Consider the following 19,185-nt stretch of genomic DNA (forward strand, 5'->3'; position numbering starts at 1 on the left):
ATCACATAGTAATGAAACCTGCATCTCTCATTGGATGGAAAAAATTAAAATAGTCTCTCACATTTTAGGTTTTTATAGCTTATAAAGCACTAAGCTTTAACTTATTACTATATCATATGTGCATGTTAATTAACAAGCACATATGATACTATAATAGCTTAAAACTTAATGTTCTATAAGCTATAAAAATAAGCTATAAAAACTTAAAATATTTGAAACTAATTTAATTTTTTTCCTATCCAATCAGAGAAGTAGGTTTCATTTGAATATTTATGTATTTTCTTAAGTTGGAGTATGGTTGGTTGTATCCATCGAAATTTGTGACCCAAAAAAAGGCTCAGATTTTTGCTTTTTTTGGAGAACAATATCTTAATTGAGTGATTTTAGCACAATAACAAGAAGGTGGTTCTGGCAGAGTGGAGAGTTGAGCTAGGACTTGCAATTTGCTTTGGGGACTCAGCTGGTACAAGCAGTGCATGTGAAAGGCACTCCTGGGTACGGGACATTTTCTTTAATGGTCAAGAAGATTCATAATGACACTCATATAAATGCTGTGTTACCCTAGCCTTGCTTAATCCATTATTACATCTATCTCAGAGACAACTTCTATTGGTCACAGCTTGTTACACACTTCATGCTTACTTTCTCTTGGTATTTTTCCTGTACCTTTTCTACAAGAAGTACATTAACTGTTTTCTGAAGAATTTTGGTGTGATATTATTGTATATATGCTGTTGTACTGACTTAAACTGATTGATCAGTATTTTTCATAAAATTCCGAACTGTTTCCTGGCTAGGTCAGGCATGCAACTAAATGTTGCCAAAAGTTAACTCAGTTTGAAGGACTCTTGCAAACTCAGAAATGCATTAGAATTCAGCAAGCCATAATAAATAACTAAATGATTCAGTGATGAATAAAAGATGCTGTCAGTTTGAAAAGTTTTTTTTGTCAACGCTCAGTGAAAAAAAGGGACTAAAAAATTAGGATTATGTTTGTGGCACAGAAATAAACAAAACTGACTGTAAAAAGCCAAGGCAGATTTAATTCAAAAGTGAATGACCAGGCATAGACATGCTTGTATACATTTCTGTCATGGACAAGATAAAATGTTAGTGAATGCCTCATGTTGTCTAAAATTATGACCGTAGGTGTAAACCTATCACAGATGTTTACAAGTGCCATTTTTGTGTCATGTTTCAGAATGCCATTACAAATGGGAACCGCAGTGATAAGGCTGCAGCAGATGTGAAGTCCTCTTCTTTGAGAAGTACACGTCCAAAATCAGAGAAGTCACAGGATGCTCCTGGCACTACTACTAACACAACAGAGCCTGCCCCACAAGGTAAAGAGAACATTCCAGTGCCCAACAAACCGGAGAGACCTGCCACTGATGTAAAATCCGAACAGCCGAGCAAAGCAGCTGAGCCTGAAATCATAGACTTGGTTTCCGACCAAGACTCACCGGTGAAGATTGGCAAGACTCCTGTGCCGGCACTGAAGAAGCGCAAACTGGAGATCCTGAAGGAAGGTGGCCTGGAGGTGACTGCCATTTCTTCCAGTGTGCCGGAAGCCACGGTCGGCTCAATAACGATTGTACCGGAGCGGCGGCCGTCAGTGATACAGCACGCGGCACCGGTGCCGTCAGCCGAGAACCAGGTGTCAATAACAGTGACTCCTGATGTCAGCCACATGATAGAGATGGCCAGCTCACCAAACACAGACTCAGCCTCTACGCCATCTCCATCGCCCAACTACGAGTCTGCAGGTACTGCCACCGGAGCTGCCAGCTCGCTCAACAGCCACCGTTACCTGCCCGAACTCAAGATACCTTCAGTGCAGAATCTTTATGGCAGCATGTCATCTCCTCCTCCAGCATCCTCATCTGCACATTCCAGCAGTTCTTGTGATAGCTGGACGCCTCCAAAAGTCGTGCAGTCACGCTCCATCTATGCACGCTCAGAGACTGTCATCTATGGTGACCCCAAGGACGAGATAGAACACCCCAAATACTACGTCCCTGGACGTGTGCCTCCGAGGCCACTTATACCGACCGAAGTCCTAGACCTGAGGAAGAAGGGTTCTGAGAAACCAATTGTGACTGTGAGCCGTATCCCCAATGTAGACCCTCCTTTTTCTGGACTGAGTACTCACAGCAGACCATCTCCAAAGCTGAACAACGGCCCCCAATTCTCTGTAATTGGTGGGCGGCACATTGTTGGCTCCAATTTGGAAATCACTGTAGTCGACGTGCCAAAAACCCCCGTGCAGCCCCAACCTAGACAAACCAGTCAGAGGAACACACAATCCCAAAAGAAAGGTGCATCTCAGAAATCCACGTCATCCAAAACGAACTCTAAAAGTGAGAACAGTAGGCAGAATTCTGCAAGCGACTCTCACAAGAGGAACAGTAGTTCTACCTTCAATGCAGCCCAGCTTATAATACCGAACCCGTACCTGTCGTCTACTGCAAACGGACGCAAAAACGTTGCCGAACTAGCCAGAGTTCGATCACAGCAGCAGCAGCAGCAGCAGCAACAGCAGCAGCAGCAGCCACAACAGAACCACCACCAGCAGCAAGCACAACAAAACCATCAGCAGCAGGTGCAACAACAGCAACAGTCAGTAAGGCAACAACACAAAAAGAATGTGAACTCATCTGAAGACTCTGTGTCGTACTTGCCTCCTAGCGTACAAGGCTGCAGTGTTTCCAGCTATCCACCACATGCCGAGTCAGTGAGTGGAAGCACAGCCAAATCTCCTCCCTATTTGCCAATTGTCGACCCTATGTACTACCAGTCGGTGTTTGGTGGAAGGACTCCTGCATTGTTTTCAGCGGGCCTCTTGCCACGTGTGCAGTCGTCGGCATCGACGCCGGTGTTTGCTCCCACTGCTGAACAGTTACAGTTGTACAAAGAGCTCATGAACCACCACCACGGGGGACTCTCGCTGAGCCAGCAGATTGCAGCTACTGGTAACTTCTTAGGCCTCTTGAGGGATGGGTCCACCTCTATTACACCAGTCAGTCCTACGCAGTTCCCCACATTCAAATGACATCAGTAAAGATGTGCACAGTATCATTAAATTCTTGTGACATTATGGTGACTGTAGCATACAGAATCCCCTGTTAAATGACCTCTCATTTCACAGATAATTTTTATTTTGACTAATAATGGCATGGTATATCTGTCCATTATACCATTCGTTATTTTTCTTTGAACCCATTTATTTCAGAAGATATCTGTCAATAGTACTTGTACTATACCCCGAGCAGTTTTTATTCTTTTGTTTTAGAAGAATTGACTGTGCTAAAATTATAGTTAACAGTTGCCAAATATTTTATATGTGTGTCTCCAAAATTGCAGTCACGAGTACTGTGTCTAGTAAGAGGCTTTAAATCAAGTTTGTAATATTGTAATATAGTTGAACTTTTATTCATGAAGAACTTGTTGATTGTTCATTAGTTTCTTCACAATCAGTAGGTTATGCTGTAGGATGTGTACAGTATTCAGTTTGATTGATTGTAGTGTTGAGTGAGCACATATAGGGGGAAACAGAGGGAGCTGTAAAATAGGAAAGCTGAAAAGCTACATCTCCTATTTCTTCATTAAATGTGTTTCCGATGATTTTATTTGAAGCATGTGTTTCAATAAGCAGAAAGTTATTTTTTTAAGAAGTAAAACTAGAAGAAACTAATAGTGTGAGGGCATTACAGGAAAATATGTTTGTGTGTTAAAATTCAATATTTTTATTCTTGGGCATTTATTTTTATTGATTTGAATAGTAATATTTTAGCTGGATGCCAAAGAGCAGATTCGTTTATCAATACATATTTTGTACATTCATTGGAATTAGCTTTCATAACTCACTGTAGCACTGAGATGCGTTACACGATGTGGAAATGATGACACACTGAGTGGTGGCTACAGCATCGTTACATTTTATTTTGAGAGTGGATACAAATGATTATGAAGTGGCAGCTTGTGGTATTGATATGTACAAACTTTAGCATGCACTGATTATATAAGGCACAGTAATCGTCTCTGTGTGAGAATACCGAAATGAAGACAGATAAAACAGTAATGGTGTATGTTACTGTTACATTGGAAGTATTCATTTTGTATCAAATTCTAGAAAATCTTGCCAGCAACAGAAGAAATGCTTGTGAACCTGGTAATCCCAGAAACTAAATATTACAGACTCAAAGTTCTCATTGAATAATAAGTGGTTTGCTTCTCCAAGCACCTTTCCAGTTTCTGTGTATATGATCTCACTATGTACCTGGAGTTTTTCAACCTATTTCATGGCTCATTGTAAATATCGCACTTTCATAAATTACACAGAAAATTCCCAAATATCTACAGTGTTCAAATGTGGCCATAAAAATACCTCAATGTAATGCACTGATTTTGTTCTTTTCTTCAAACTTTTTCTTCTGTGTTCAATTTTTAACCCTTGCATTTTATTTTACATTGGAGAAAGATCACCTGTGTATGTGTGTGGTTCATGTCGTTATGTAATTTATGTACATATCAGATTTTTTGCTTTATTCTTACTTTAGTATATTTTGGCTTGAACTTATTACAGAGAAAAGATTTTTAGATTAAGAATATTTAATTTTTGTTATGACATTATTAAATTTTCTATTTAGTTATTTAGTAATATCAAATTTATGCTTATAATTTTTTTAGTTATTTTGAGTTATGAGAAATATAAACAAATTTTGTAATAATTTGTTATAAAATGGCATGGACTTTATCATGATATTGCATTTCATTGCAACTTCAGAAAAAAGTGAATGATTGTGTGTATTTGTTAGTCATTTGCAGTAATGTGCAAATGGTTCTTTCTTGTATATTAAGAGCCTGTATGTAAATACTGAATCTGATGCAACTTGCTGTAATAATCAGTGTGAAAACTAACCTTTTACACCATCTTAGGTATATCTGGATAACCTTATTGCAAAAATGCATATATGCCAGTGCAAGCACAAACATAAATTATAATTATACATGCTGTATACTTCTGAAATTAACCACCAATGTCGAAACATCAGGATACATTTCTCAATTTCTGCATCTGTGGTAGCATGTAATTCTACATGATGTGTGGCCCAATTTTTATGAATAATATGAAACCCCTTACTTTTTAAATTAAATGTTTGTACCTGTGTTAAACTACAATCACGACATTCATCAAAGCTGGATAGGAAAGTTTATTTTACTTAAATATTATTCTGTTTGTATAACTAAATTCGAATAAATTTGTTAATTCAGAATGTAAGTTTCATGTATAAAGCTTAAATTGCCTATCAGAAATAACACCAGGGGGTGAAAAGGAACTTGTTTAACAGTTGGCACAAATTTCTGAGGTGTACAGCTTTTAAAACTGTCCTGAAATTCTATAACAGTTTTTTCGGTCTGAATGTGTTCGTATCTGTAGTACTTTCAATCGAATTTAAGAGAGATAGTAAATCCGTTACATAGCGTAACATGAAGGTCCAAACAGCATATATCACAGGCTGCTACTGAAATGTTTCTTGTTTCTTCAGATGACTTGCAGGAAGTCTTCAATTTTTCAACTGTTCTCTTAAAAAATGAGAGAGCACTCAGGGATTATATACGCAATGAAGACAAAAATTTTGCCATAGTTGTTTTGAAGTAATTTTTTGCTGTGTCTTAGGTTGCCAGAATGAATTGCAAGAACTATACCATGTAACTTATTTTCAGTACAGTATACCATTAAATCTTCTGTTGTATTTTTTGTAGAGGCTGACATTGGTATTATGTCTGTATGTGAAGTGTAATATAATTGTGATATTGTATTTTGTTAGTGGTTTAGTCCGGCAGCAATGCAATGTGAAGTACATATTGTGTATATTGTTTTACTTTTATAATAAAAATCTTATCTGCCTAAACTTATTTGGAAGCTGTAAAATATGTAATAACACCTAAAGTAATTATTGAAAAATATAACTACAAAAAATCCAGTAAAGTGTGGAACAAGTGTGACACCGTATGTTGTGAATTTGCATAGAATACTACATTTTACTGCAGAACATTCCTGTGTCTGTGTAACTGTACTACTCTAGTGTCATTGCTATTGAAATGATGCAATACAAAACAAATACATTTGTGGCAGCTATAAAAATTATGTCAAGTTATATTATTTATCTTTTAAGAGCTTCACTGCCCTCAGTGTTATAGTGCAAATTTTCTCAGTTTTCCTTTCAATATAATATTCTCCTGTGTGGACAACTATCTTCTGCACTGGAATGTGTTTGACAAGAATGCAGTACATTTGCATCTCAGTGTAGATCTCTGTAGTGTAACAGCAATGGTGGTGCTCTCCAGCATCAACTCTGTGCTTCAGTAGTGCTGGGCTTGGGAGAAACTTTTTACTTTCTCTGAAACTCATGCCTTAGAATTACTTGCAGTCAGTCATTATTACGTAAGTCATAGGTGATAATGTAATTGTGTAGGAGTTTGGTGGAACAGTTACACATAGGAGCTTGGAGCTACAGAAGAATGTCATTTATCTGAGAATGAAAACTAAATCTGTGTGATGACTAGCACAATGCGATTTTAGAAGGTGACCTTTCAAGTAGAAAATGATCTGCAACAAAGAGGGATACTATAAATATAAAAATAGGTTGAATTTTAATGGCAATGAGAGACTGGAATTTTCAAGTAAGAAGTAGATGCAGAATAAGGACAAAAGGAGGTATAATGTTAAGCTGCTAATGATGCAGGTGAAGATCAAATAAATGTCTTAAATTTATAGTTAAAAAGAATCCCAAAATGGATAAGGGAAATGGTTCTCTCAACAGCATTGTGTTAATAACTTCATGGGGTACCACAGTAGACAGACACTGGACGTGTGTGTGTGGGAGGAGACAGTTTAAATCTTTGTCCCACCACCCAGATTTAGACCAAGTTAGGTGATGCAGTGGAGTGGTTAGTGCACTGGTCTCGCATTCAGGAGGATGACAGTTCAAATTCCCATTCAATCATCAAGATTGGTGTTTTCCATGATTTCCTGAAATTAATCCAGGTAAATGTTGGGATGATTCCTTTGAAAAGGACTCGACCAGTTTCCTTCCCCATCCTTCCATAATCAGAGTTTGTGCTCCATCTCTAATGACCACACTGTCGACAGGACGTTAAACTCTCATCTTCATTCATTCATTCAGTCCTTCCTTCATTCTTCCATTTGTTCATTCGTTCGTTCCTTCCTTCCTTCAGTCCAGGATTAGCTTTTCCATGCTTTTTATAAACGTAAGGACAGTTTCCCTGAAAGGGTGTGGCTGGTTTCCCTCTCCATACTTTGCCTATTAAAGCTATGCCCTAACCTCTAAGAGCTCATTATCAAAGAGACAGTAAACCAAAATCTTCCATTCTTGTTTTAAGGGAAGTTTTAGTTTGCCGCTTATTAGAAAAAGAATGAAACAACATAATGGACATAGTAAAAGAGTTAAAGTAGTAGGAAACACAGTGATGAAGGTGTGGGAAACTGTGAAGCACTTTTAATGTGTATTGATGTCAGGTGAAAATATTAAAATTCAGGGTATAATAAAAGAAGCCAGCTGTGTAAAGCTACTTTAACTGTGGACAGAAAACTGCTGATCAGTGCAGAGAAAACACTGATCACATGGGAGGACACTTCTGGAGGTCTGTTTAAGAAGGAGAACCAGCCCATCCCATAAGATGATAGAATAAGCACCTCGATTGTGTTGATTAGTAAAGTTGGCTGTGTTGGAGACATGGAAGAGATAGGAACAGCCAGATATTATCATGCTGGTACGGAATATGGAAGTGTGTGCAGTAAGGCACTGATCACAGGAGGAGGCTACTTGGAGAAACATGATGAAAATAGCACACATAGAAGGTCAATGATGTGTAGTAAGAGAAAGAGATCAGGTGTGGAGCCAGGGTTCAGTTCTGAGGGGGAGGTCACTGTTTTATAGTATATGCTCCCTCTCCTGTCCCATATACACATACCCACATTTAATGTGTCGTAGATGCAAAGGGATTTGAATGATACCAAAATAAAATGATGTTTCATGTAACCATAATAACTGGCTTAGATCAGTGGTTACTACCGTGCTTTTGCTTTTAGAATCTGCACATGAAAGATATATTGGCATGGATATGAAAGTCAGTGGAGATGAACATGTAAAAGGAAGTATGGGATGATGAGTGAGGTAGGTACGAAGACAGGATGCTGACTTACTGGGAGCTGGGAAGAGGCTAGAGGAGACACAAGTGGACATGAGGGGATTGTGGACAGGTACAAAATACAGAAAATCTGATGTTTGGGGGTAGTGGAAAAGAGTTGGAATGTGTAGTAGCTATTGAAGTCAACTACAGTAGCTTGAGTAATGTGCCCAGCAACTGGCCAGAGGGTAGCAGTGGTGATTCATGTGAGTGCACATTTCCATGTGATCATGTTCATACAAAATTCTGATTCATTCAGGCAGATAGATTTTTCGTTATACCTATGTAATTTAGAGAGAGGAAAATGGTTTTACGTGGATGAAACAGTTGATCCTAGAGGCTTATGTGGAACGTAGCAGAAATAAATACAGAAATACATGCATGTTACACAGCACAATTTTAAACACATTTTAACTAGAAAGCACATGTAGATAGCTTTGAGATGTCAAACTGATAATATGATACTTCACATGAGAAAGAAAGGGTAATATGCGGAATGTGACACTGGATTCCATGCCATTACTTAACAATGTTATCCAACAACCACTGGAATGTAGAAATCTGTTCATGATCTTGACTAAATGAGCACAAGCATTTCTGGCTACATAATTTATGTGGATGTGACTTAGTGGTGGACTGCCAGACTACATATCCAAAGATCACATGTTCAGTGCTCTATCTGTCCTAGGATTTTTATACTGTGTATCATTGTCACTTCTTTCGCCCCTGGCATTGTTAGTAAATGTAAGAAATACTGGCTTGCTCCATGGTTTGGAGTCAACATTAAACTGCACATCCAGCTTTAACTGGCTGGCAAAGTCAATTCAAAGATTGGAGGGAGCAACAGCATACCATCTTCAGTAATATGCAGTATGGTGTTCAAACCAATCTTTTGGCTGGTGACAGCTTTACCTTATCTTTTATGGAAAGGGAGGATGGGTAGTAATCCAGATACTTTAGTGGTTTGCAAAACGAGAGTTAAGTTTAAAAACTGACGAGTATGTAAAATATTCACAAAACCAATTTTCTATAGTAGAGAGGAAAATCTGGAATGGCACACACATAAAAAATCTTACTTAGAGAAGAAATTTATATATACTGATATATTTGGCACATCAATACAAAGTGCATGATAGAAAATTCTTATCTGGTCCAGTAGTTGAAAGTACACTAATGAACAAGATTTTGTGAACAGCATGATATCTCATAAGGAGGTAAGGAAGATCTAGAAACATTACACAAGGTAATAAAAAGATCATTTACTGTTGGAAGTGTCCACAGAAAATAAAAGATAATCAAAAGCAATTAGCAAAATCAAAGCTTATAAATGTGTAACCTGCAAGATCTTAAAGATACAAACTCATCCAAAGAAGCAAGGGCAAGAACTAAGGGTAACATGCATAAATGAAAGGTTGTTCAATAAAACAAATTTGGATACTATCTGATAACTGATGTGGCATTGCAGAAAAAACTTCTAAAATCTATGTGAAGAACAGTACTACACAGATACGATATAGGCAATAATTTTTGGAGAATGTGATACATTTGCATCATAGGAGGATACAGAAAATTATGTAGACAGGCAAAACATTGAATGAAGATTCGATCTATGAAATAGACAAGAAAAAATCATCAAATATACTACACAAACAGAAAAAGCAGATTAGTGGAACCTATCACGATATTTGGCATTACTTACTGTGGAGCAGAAGCAGTAAGATACATAGGGGAAATAAAACAACTACCATATGAAACATCCACTGAGAACATTACCTGTAAAGTTATGGACAATCAGGTTCAACCACATGAAAGACTATAGTAAATGAAAAGGTATTATCATTGTAAGTTCAATGTAAAATGTGTAATTATTCTCAGCTTTGTGACATGTTTTAATTTAAGGAGCATAATTGGATTTTGATCAAGGAATCGGATACAATAGTTTACCCTTTTTAGGGGAAGTAAGAAAAAATAAAAATACATACTTCTCAATTTCTCTATTCTCTACAGAACACAAATACACAAATAAAATGTTAGAAAAACAGGAAGAACAAGATATTAGATGTGTGGATTATCATTAGAGATCGAAGAAAATGTATCAGGGTAGAACAAAATACTGGTGAAAGAAAGGAGCTAATTGTTGGACAACAAATGAGTATAAGGTCACTGTACTTCGGTGTACTTCTGTGATGATCAAACTGTTAAAGATAAGAACAAGGAAAACAATAGAGGCATTGACCTAAGACCTATTTCTGCAGGAAACTGGTTGCTGTTGTCTGCCTTTTAATTTTCTATCCCTCATCAGCTGTAATCCCAGCAAAAAATAATAGTATAAATAAAGACAGCTGGATACCTGGTAGAAAAAGCAGTGAGTACTATGTAAGTACACAAACATAAATTTAACATGTATAAGCCAATCTACTTCTCATGTATCCTCTACCTTGTTGGTGGTTTTCTGTACTTGAAGTATGGTTTGTGTTCCTCCCAGCATTTTCCATCTCTGGCTTATTGCCACTAAAGCACTAACTGCACTGTTTTAGCAGGTGGAGAGGTGATAGTCCTCGTGGTATGACCATGTTGATGGATAGCGTGGTCTCCACTGGCTTGTCGGCAGACTTGATCAAAATAAAATAGCTCTTGCAAACGAAACACATCAACCCAAGCGTAACATCAGGCTTTCTCCAAGGCTTACAACCTTAGCAGTATCTTGATTATTGTGAAACATCACTGGTCCTAACCGACAGTTTTTCAGTTGTTGCAGGCATGGAGGAAAGTTCAGCAACAGCTAGTACCCCACCTGGCAGGCAGTCCACTGTCATCTTGAACAACATAAGCAGGCGTTTGGATTCTGAGGAACCTGCACCGACATGCTCAGAGGTATTGGAGACTCCAGGAAAGATCAGATACAATTGCTGAAAGGTTTTTGCTTCTTTCAACATGGACTCCAATTCTAAGACTGGCAAATTAGAACAAGTCACTGATGCCTTGTATCAATATTAGACACTGATTACACAAATACAGGAAAAAAGATTCACCAGTGAATGTTGCTTAAATTTACAAGGTTACAGAATCTTCAAAGGCAAGACTAATAAATATGTTGTAGAAACCATCACACCTCTATGTAAAGGAGTTATTCTCAGCAGTATGCTTTTGGGCTTCGTAAGGACTTCAACTTTCCGACGGCTCAGTCTCTACTCTTTCTTTTCAGTGCGCAATAGAGTTTACACAGTGGTGATCATACATGCACCAATCAATCAGGTGAATAGGAAGGATCCAAAAGGAACAGACACATTCTGTGAGGAGCTAGGAGATGTCGTTCCAAACATAGCCAACAAACACACCATCAGTCTGCTTGGAGATTTTAATGTGCAGTTTGGTGAGGAAAGAAAATTTCAAAAGATTATTGGAAACTACCTAGATCACAGGAGAACCAACAATAATGAAGAGAGACTAGTTATGTTATGCAGAACATTTAACCACATTCTGTACTCAAATGCTTTCAAACACCTTCCCAGAAAATGAAGACCTGGACATGTCCAAACGCCAACCTCCATGAATTCTAAATTGACCACATCACCATGGAAAGTGAAACGAGATCCAGAAAGTAAAGCTTTTGAGAAATGTGAACGTAGACTCGGATTGCCATCTTATATAAATTATAAGGTCAGCAGAGAAAAGCTAAGGAGCAATTAAGAATTCACTCACAAGTTGGGAACTTTAAATTCAGAGGACTGGTAACTACAAACTATAGTTAGAGCAATCTCTCTCACAAAATCAAGAAGGCGTGCTTGGTGGGATAAAGAATGTGATGCAGTAGTACAGTTGAGACAAGCTGCTAGTCACAAATGAAATTGCCAGAAAAATGAAGTGAACATATCAACTTCCTAAATGCGAGAAAATCTGCCTCAAAAACCACCTGTGTGATGAAGTGTACCTGTCCTATGAATCAGCTGGTACAGACTGAGCAAGACTTCCAAAAAAATAACACCAGTAACTTTTATAAAACCTTCAAGCACACTGAACAAGTAGAAACTCCTGAGTGGACTGTTTGAAGGTCCAAAAGGAAACTAGTCTATAGTGATGAAGATAACTGCCAGATTCTACCAGTTGCTCTGAATGCTTCCTCAACTACAGGGCTCCACAGACCATTTGTTTACAACAATCCTAACATCCACCCAGATTCATCTCCACCTGCAAAGGAAGAAACCAAGATCATCATCCAAGCACCAAGTGAAGACCAGATAATTGCTGAACTATGGAAGCATGCAGGGGACAAGGTAACCAAAAAACTTGCTGCAAATATTCAGTAGATTTGGAAGAGCAAACAACTTCCAAGAGAGTGGGCTTCTGCTGTAATTCATCCACTACTTAAGAAACGGGACAGAACAGATACAAAAAGTTGCTGTGGCATCTCTCCCCTGTCACAACTTAAAAGATCCTTTGAAAAGTTTTACAGAATAGGGTGGTACAAAAAACTGACTCACAATTTGGGGAATAGTAAGGTGGTTTCAGGAAGGTATGATCATGTGTTGAGCAGACTATGAAACCGAAATTGATCATCTCACATCTGAAACTCAGGAACAGGGAACTCATGGTGATCCACATTGACTTCAGGAAGGCATATGATCAATTGATTGAGCCACCCTACTTCAAATCTTTGAAGAGAGTGTCTTAGATAACATAGCAAATGGAATTATCCAGTAAATCCTTACTAACACCACCTACAAAGTGAAATTCAGAGGAGAGATATGTGATGCCTTTGGAATCAGGACAGGGGTGAGACAAGGAAGTGGACTGGCCGTTCTGCTATTCAACTATGTTCTAGAAAATACCACTTCAGAGTGGCAAAAAGAAATGAACAATTAAGGGGTAGAAACTGGGGTAAGGCTAGGGTACAAGTATTTGAATTTTGCAGTCGGGTGTCTAGCCTTTGCAGATAATTTTGTGATCTTTTGAGATTCCACGGATATGGCAGCAAAACAACTTAACCAACTGAAGACACAGGCAGTGAAGGCTGCACTTCAAATATCCTTTGAGAAGCAGCACTATATGACAAACGTAAATTCAGCACTATGAGAAGTGGAGGTTGGACAAGGAAAAATTAAGCAAGCAGAAAAGTTTAAATACCTAGGTGACTGGACGATGCCTAACCTATCAATGAAAGGAGCCTTCATATCACACATTAACAAAATGGTAGTGGCCTATCAACTAATTAAAGGAATATAGAATAAGAGATTGATATCTTAAATGCCAAAATTACACACTACTACACTGTTGTCATGCCAGAGGCTCTGTATGGGACAGAGACTCTTACAATGAACAAGGTAGGTCCAGTGGAGAAACACGAGACCAAAGAAAGAAAGAAAGGTAGGTTTCTAGAAAAATCGTGGCTCACATCAAAGGAAACAGAAAGTACAGGAGACATCACTAACATGAACTATATAAGCACGTGGAGAAAATAAGAAAAAAAAATTGGAAAAAGAGTGCCTGTTATGGCCTTGTGTCACAGGTGAGCCCAGGAAGGATATCTAAAAGGATATTAACCTACCATCAAGATAAGAAAACCAAAGGTACATGGTTCACAGAAGTCGAAAAAAATCTACAAGCACTGGAAATTTCTCATAAAGATATCCAGGAGTGTGATCCACTTAATGAAAATTTATGAATGTGCAAAGGGTTCCAGGAAAAGCCAGAACTGAACACAAGGAAGGCTTGGGCCCAAGAGAAAAAAGAACACCACTGGAAACAAATGTAGGAGCACTGTGTGAAAGGTAAAACATGGAAAAAGAGACAGTTGAAATGACACGGTCCCTAGTTGGTCAAAATGAAGAAAGAAGAGGAAGAAGAATAAAGGACATTTGTGGGATGGATTTATGACAAATGTTAAAGTATCCTGTTGTAAATCACAGGCTCGATATTTTACCCTGTGAAAAAAAAGAACAAAAGAAAGAGATTTATGCAAAACTGAACTTGTCATTCAGACAATTTGTTGGTATGCGTGATGATTTGATTGATAATTATTCACAGTTTCTTTAATGTGTTACCAAATGGCCTTGATTCTGCAGAGAGATGTTACTATATGCTCAGTTAGGCTCCCTAAAACATCTAAAGCAGTAGAATTATTGGAAATCTATAGTCAGTTATGTTTTGAACTGTGTGTGTAAAATTGTGACAATGTTCTGAAATTGTTATGCCAGTATTAATTACTCACAAATAAATGAATAAAAAGCGTAGATTTTTTTGCTACACTGGACTTTTCTATTTTTTAATAGAATGCGGCAGACAACTGTTGTTAAAAATCAGTTTGTCATGTACAGAAAAATTCATTGTGTAGAAACTGTTGGTACAAATTAAAATTTGCATCGTGAAGAGTTCTTCCAGAGGGTGGATTCATAGCTTCAAATGGAGGTAAGATAACTTTAAACTGGTACCATCAATTGCCAGGAGTTAAATGTTGCACCGTTTCACCAGTCAATGAAGAATTTTGCAGTCAAGGCTTTCAGCAACATCTCTGCTTTTCTTTCTCATCTTCAGAAATAAATTAACACTCAGTTATCACAGCTGCCTTCTATGTGGCCTGTTTTGAAATGTGACAGAAGAGACTGATATTTTAATGAAGTGTGAGATGTGGTCATAATGGAGAAAAGAATAAGTGAGAAAAAATACCATTCTTACAAAGCAAGAAGGACAACCATGGAAGAGGCTCAGGTTTACTTATTCAAGAAACAGGTATCCATTGACTCTGAGGGCACACATTTAAAATGATCCTCCTTATTCATAAACTGTCTAGTTATTTGTGTGAATAAACATGTCTTCTCCACACGCAAAAATGTTGTTGTTTTTTTTTTGTAGGTATGGGAGCATTAGCTATAGATTGCTGAAAGTGCTTTACATCTGGGAATTATTTGCTGGCATCCTGTTGATTTTAATCCCATGGGAAAGAAAATTTTCAACACCAGTATTTGGCCAGTGAAGATGGAGCAGGTGTCACTGTAAACTTCCCAGTCAATTCTGTCTGCCAGATTCCTGAGTTAAATTCAAAATATCTCAGGATTGCATCAGGGGGTGAGGGCACATTAGCACTGTGGATGCTGACCTGCCCATCAGGTTGATGGCTGGGTGTTCACTGCTGGGCTGTTTGAGAGGAGTGAGCTGTGTGTCACAACTGGGGTCAGCTTTCTCATTTCCTCTTATATTGTATGATACTACCCTGCACAGTCACTCATTGTAGCCATTCACATAATACACATGCCCAATAGAGGCTATGTAACAGAGTAGGGGATGAACAACTTCAAACTGATTCCATTACGATCTTGTCCAAGACAGCAGTATGAGGTATGTGTATATTGCAAATCCTCGTTGCTGGACTTTGTCTTCAATCCAAGTTTTGATGCTACATTGTTGGGAATATTTTTAGAGTAAGGTATGATCAGGTTACAGCATTATTTATGGAGTAGGTATAAAACATTACCCTCTACTACAGCATGTAGCAGATTACATTTCCTGTTCATTTCGGCAGACTCTGTTATGGTTGTATCCAGTGGCCTCACATCCACTAGCAAACATGTATTTTCTTAAATTGTGTGCAGAATAGTATCACATACGAGGTGGAATGCAAAATTTTCGGGACTGGTGCTGCCATCTGGAAAGTAGAAGTAGTAGATCTTTGCACCACTAGGTGGCGAGAGCTGCATATCTGATGAGTCAGTGCGTGGAGTCGCATTCAGCTGGGAGGATGTGTTGCGTGTCCACAGTGATTTTCGTAATACTCTGTGTTTGATGTGTGTCGATTTTATGATGGATACGCGAACTGAACACTGCATATGTATCAAATTCTGTGCGAATCTCAAAAAAAGTGCTACGGAGACCCTTGCAATGATTCAAGGGACAGAGCATGAACCGTAGGCATGTGTTTCAGTGGCATGCTCGGTTCAGGGCCATCCATACAGACGTCGAAGATGATGCTCAACCTGGAAGGCCCATAAGCTGCACAACGCCGGACATTGTTGCTAAATTTAAACACTTGGTTCATGTGGATCGACGTCGAACCATTCTAGACCTTGTGGATGAAGTGGGTATTGGTTAAGGGACATGTCAAAGAATGTTGGCTGATGAATTGGGCATGCCAAGGATCTTGACTGTCGATCAGAAGGCACAGCATGTTGAAGTGTGTGTGCATGGATCTTCATCAGACCGCATCTGATGATCCAAACTTCTTGTCACGGGTTATCACTGGCGACGAGAGCTGGATTTACGATTATGACCCAGAGACAAAGCAACAATCATCCCACTGGAAGAGCCCAGGCTCTCCAAGACCCAAAAAAGGGAGACAGGTGAAGAGCAAAGTGAAGAGCATGATCAGCGTTTTCTTTGATACCAAAGGAATCGTGCACGAAGAATTCATTCCACCCAATCAAAAAGCGAATTACACGTACTACTGTGACGTTTTGCGATGGCTCCATGAAAACGTGTGGCGACGACAGCTTGAACGTTGGCGTCAAGGGAAACGGCTGCTGCATCACGACAACGCGGCCTGTCACACGTCCTTGCTCACCAGGACCTTTTCGTCAAAAAACAACATGGCGGTTGTACCCCACCCACTGTACTCGTCAGATTTGGCACCTTGCGACTTTGCGCTATACCCATAACTGAAACTCTAGTTGAAAGGCCGTCGGTTCGACACTCTAGAGAGGATTCAAGAAGCATTGCTGGCGGTGATAAACACCCTCAAAGAACAGGACTTCCAGAAAACGTTTGACCAGTGGCAGAAACGCTGGGACCAGTGTGTACATGCAAATGGGAACTATTTCGAGGGTAAGGTTTTCAACAGGTGGCAGCACCACTCGTGAAAATTTTGGATAGCACCTCGTATACTAACTCAATGGGAGTGATGATACAGGAGGAATCCTGTTAGCTCACAGCTCAAAATATTAGTGAAAGCACCTTAAAAGTGCACACTGGTTGCTTGGTGTAAAATTGATGCCAGGTAACCATATGATCCTCCACAACTGACGTAAGTTGTGGGCTTGAAGTGATGTGTATGTTCCAGTGGGTCATATGGAGTCAGCGCATTAAGATGGTTCAGTGTGGTGAAATGAGTGGGAGAAATGAGCTCTCGTGTCTGGACATGCCCATGGAAACACCATGAATTAAATTGCCAAATTTATTGGCGTATCAGTGTGGACCAACCAACATATCTGTAAGGTATGATGTATACCACTCACAACTATGTTGTCAAAACTTTGGTCATTGAGAGATCATGAGTGACAGACCAGCCATGAATGTCACCTCTCATCAGTCATGATTAATTTAAAACCAGCAGAGATTTGCTGCTGTCTGTGATGCAGATCCATTTCAACCAGTTTCCAAATGAACATGGAGACGGGAACTGCTATATGCCTGTTTGATGGACTCTCGGGCACGCTATCACACCTTTACTGGCCTGATAAATCAGCTGATCCTAACCTCGTAGGAAATGTTTGGAACTACTTAAAACAGTAAGAGAGATGTAGCAAACGACATCCCTGCAATTTGGTATCTCTTTGGGTTGTAATGAGTGGCTTCAGCGGGATATGGGGTTATTGAAGAAACTTATGGACTGTCTCCCTCTCCAAACTGAGCCCATTATCGAGGATAGAGTTGGCATCAGTGCCATGTCTCCTAAGAGTGACCAAATGTTTTTTCCTGTGTGCTTATTGTTATGTGTGACTCACTGGTGTTGTTGAGAAAAATGGTATCACTTTGGGACTGAACAAGAAAGCATTACTTCTTATTTTTAATAGAACCATGTCAGAGAAGAGCAATATGCTGAATCCTAAGAATCCACTTCTAAGTTCTCAATTGTGTGATACAGAGTCTTGTGTGAAGCTGAAATGAAACTGGAAATAGAAGACAAGTTCGTTAGTAAAACTTCTACAGCAGTGGCAAAGCTAAAAAAAAGAAGAGGAAGAAGATGTTTCTCTATCACGTTCTTTAATTTAAGCAATTGTGTTAGCTGAAGTAATTGTGCCTTTGTCGCTGTAAGTGTCATGAAAGTTAAGAACAATATCAGTATTTGTCCTGACCACTTAATTGCTGAATTTGTTTTTCCAGAACACAGCATTTCTAGGAGGATAATTGTGTATGCCAGAAGGCAGCATACTGTGCGAAAGAATGGGGGCTTCGATGATGAATTACTGTTTCTGTCCTATCCCCATATTCGTTAAACATCATGTGCACTATTTTCCCGTCTGGAGGACCAAGGTTTTGGAGGAAGTATTATCTGGATCTGATTTATTTAGGAAGAGATTTCTCATTTATTTTGAATCCAGCTGGATAAATGGCTGCATCTGGAAAAGATAATAGTGAAGCAAGAGCTGGCTTGCAGTGGAGTTTCCCTGGACCCATTAGCTAGAGGGAGTCACTTTGAGGCCTGGAGTGCCTGACTCGCTATGAATTTCTTCACAGAGGATTGTCAGCCTTTGGATATGGTGGAGTGCACTGTAATTGTTGTGCCTCCTGTGATAATGGTGTAATGGTGCTGACTTCATTTGTTGTTGTCTTCAGGATTCCCTTTTGATGCTGTCTTCTCGTCCTCTGGTGCTGACATGATGGCGGTGCTGCCCTCCTGTGTAGGTGCATGGAGCAAGGGGCTTAAGCCACCAGCTGGATAGGCCCATCGTCAGTTATGTTCAGTGCACTGTGTGTTCACACACACTTGTACCCTGCCCAGCATTAAAGTCTGATGTTAGCTCCACCACAGTTTGCCATCTGTATCGTTTTACCAATCTACCCGACTATAATGTCCACCATCTGTAATGAGGTGCGGCTGCCCGACCCCCCGAAGTCTGGATGTTGTTTCACCTTGGTTTCGCTATGTGTTAAGACACTCACTGCAGCACTCCTCGACCACCTGACAAGTCATGCAGTTTCCAAAATGCTCTTGCCGAACCTCTCGGCCATCACAATTTGCCCTCCGTCAAACTCAGATCTCAG

General features: G+C 39.2%; 1 protein-coding gene across 1 annotated transcript in view; it reads left to right on the forward strand.

The window, feature by feature from the left end:
- LOC124619968 (AT-rich interactive domain-containing protein 5B-like) overlaps positions 1–6,151 on the forward strand; it is a 63,274-nt gene extending 57,123 nt beyond the window's left edge. The window contains exon 8 of the mRNA XM_047146630.1: positions 1,202–6,151. Within this exon, the coding sequence (XP_047002586.1) occupies positions 1,202–3,052 (1,851 nt within the window). The 3' untranslated portion in view covers positions 3,053–6,151. The remainder of the gene's footprint in view (positions 1–1,201) is intronic.
- The last annotated feature ends 13,034 nt before the right edge of the window (positions 6,152–19,185 follow it).

This window comes from Schistocerca americana, chromosome 6 (assembly GCF_021461395.2).
Source record: "Schistocerca americana isolate TAMUIC-IGC-003095 chromosome 6, iqSchAmer2.1, whole genome shotgun sequence".
Taxonomy (NCBI): Eukaryota; Metazoa; Arthropoda; class Insecta; order Orthoptera; family Acrididae; genus Schistocerca; species Schistocerca americana.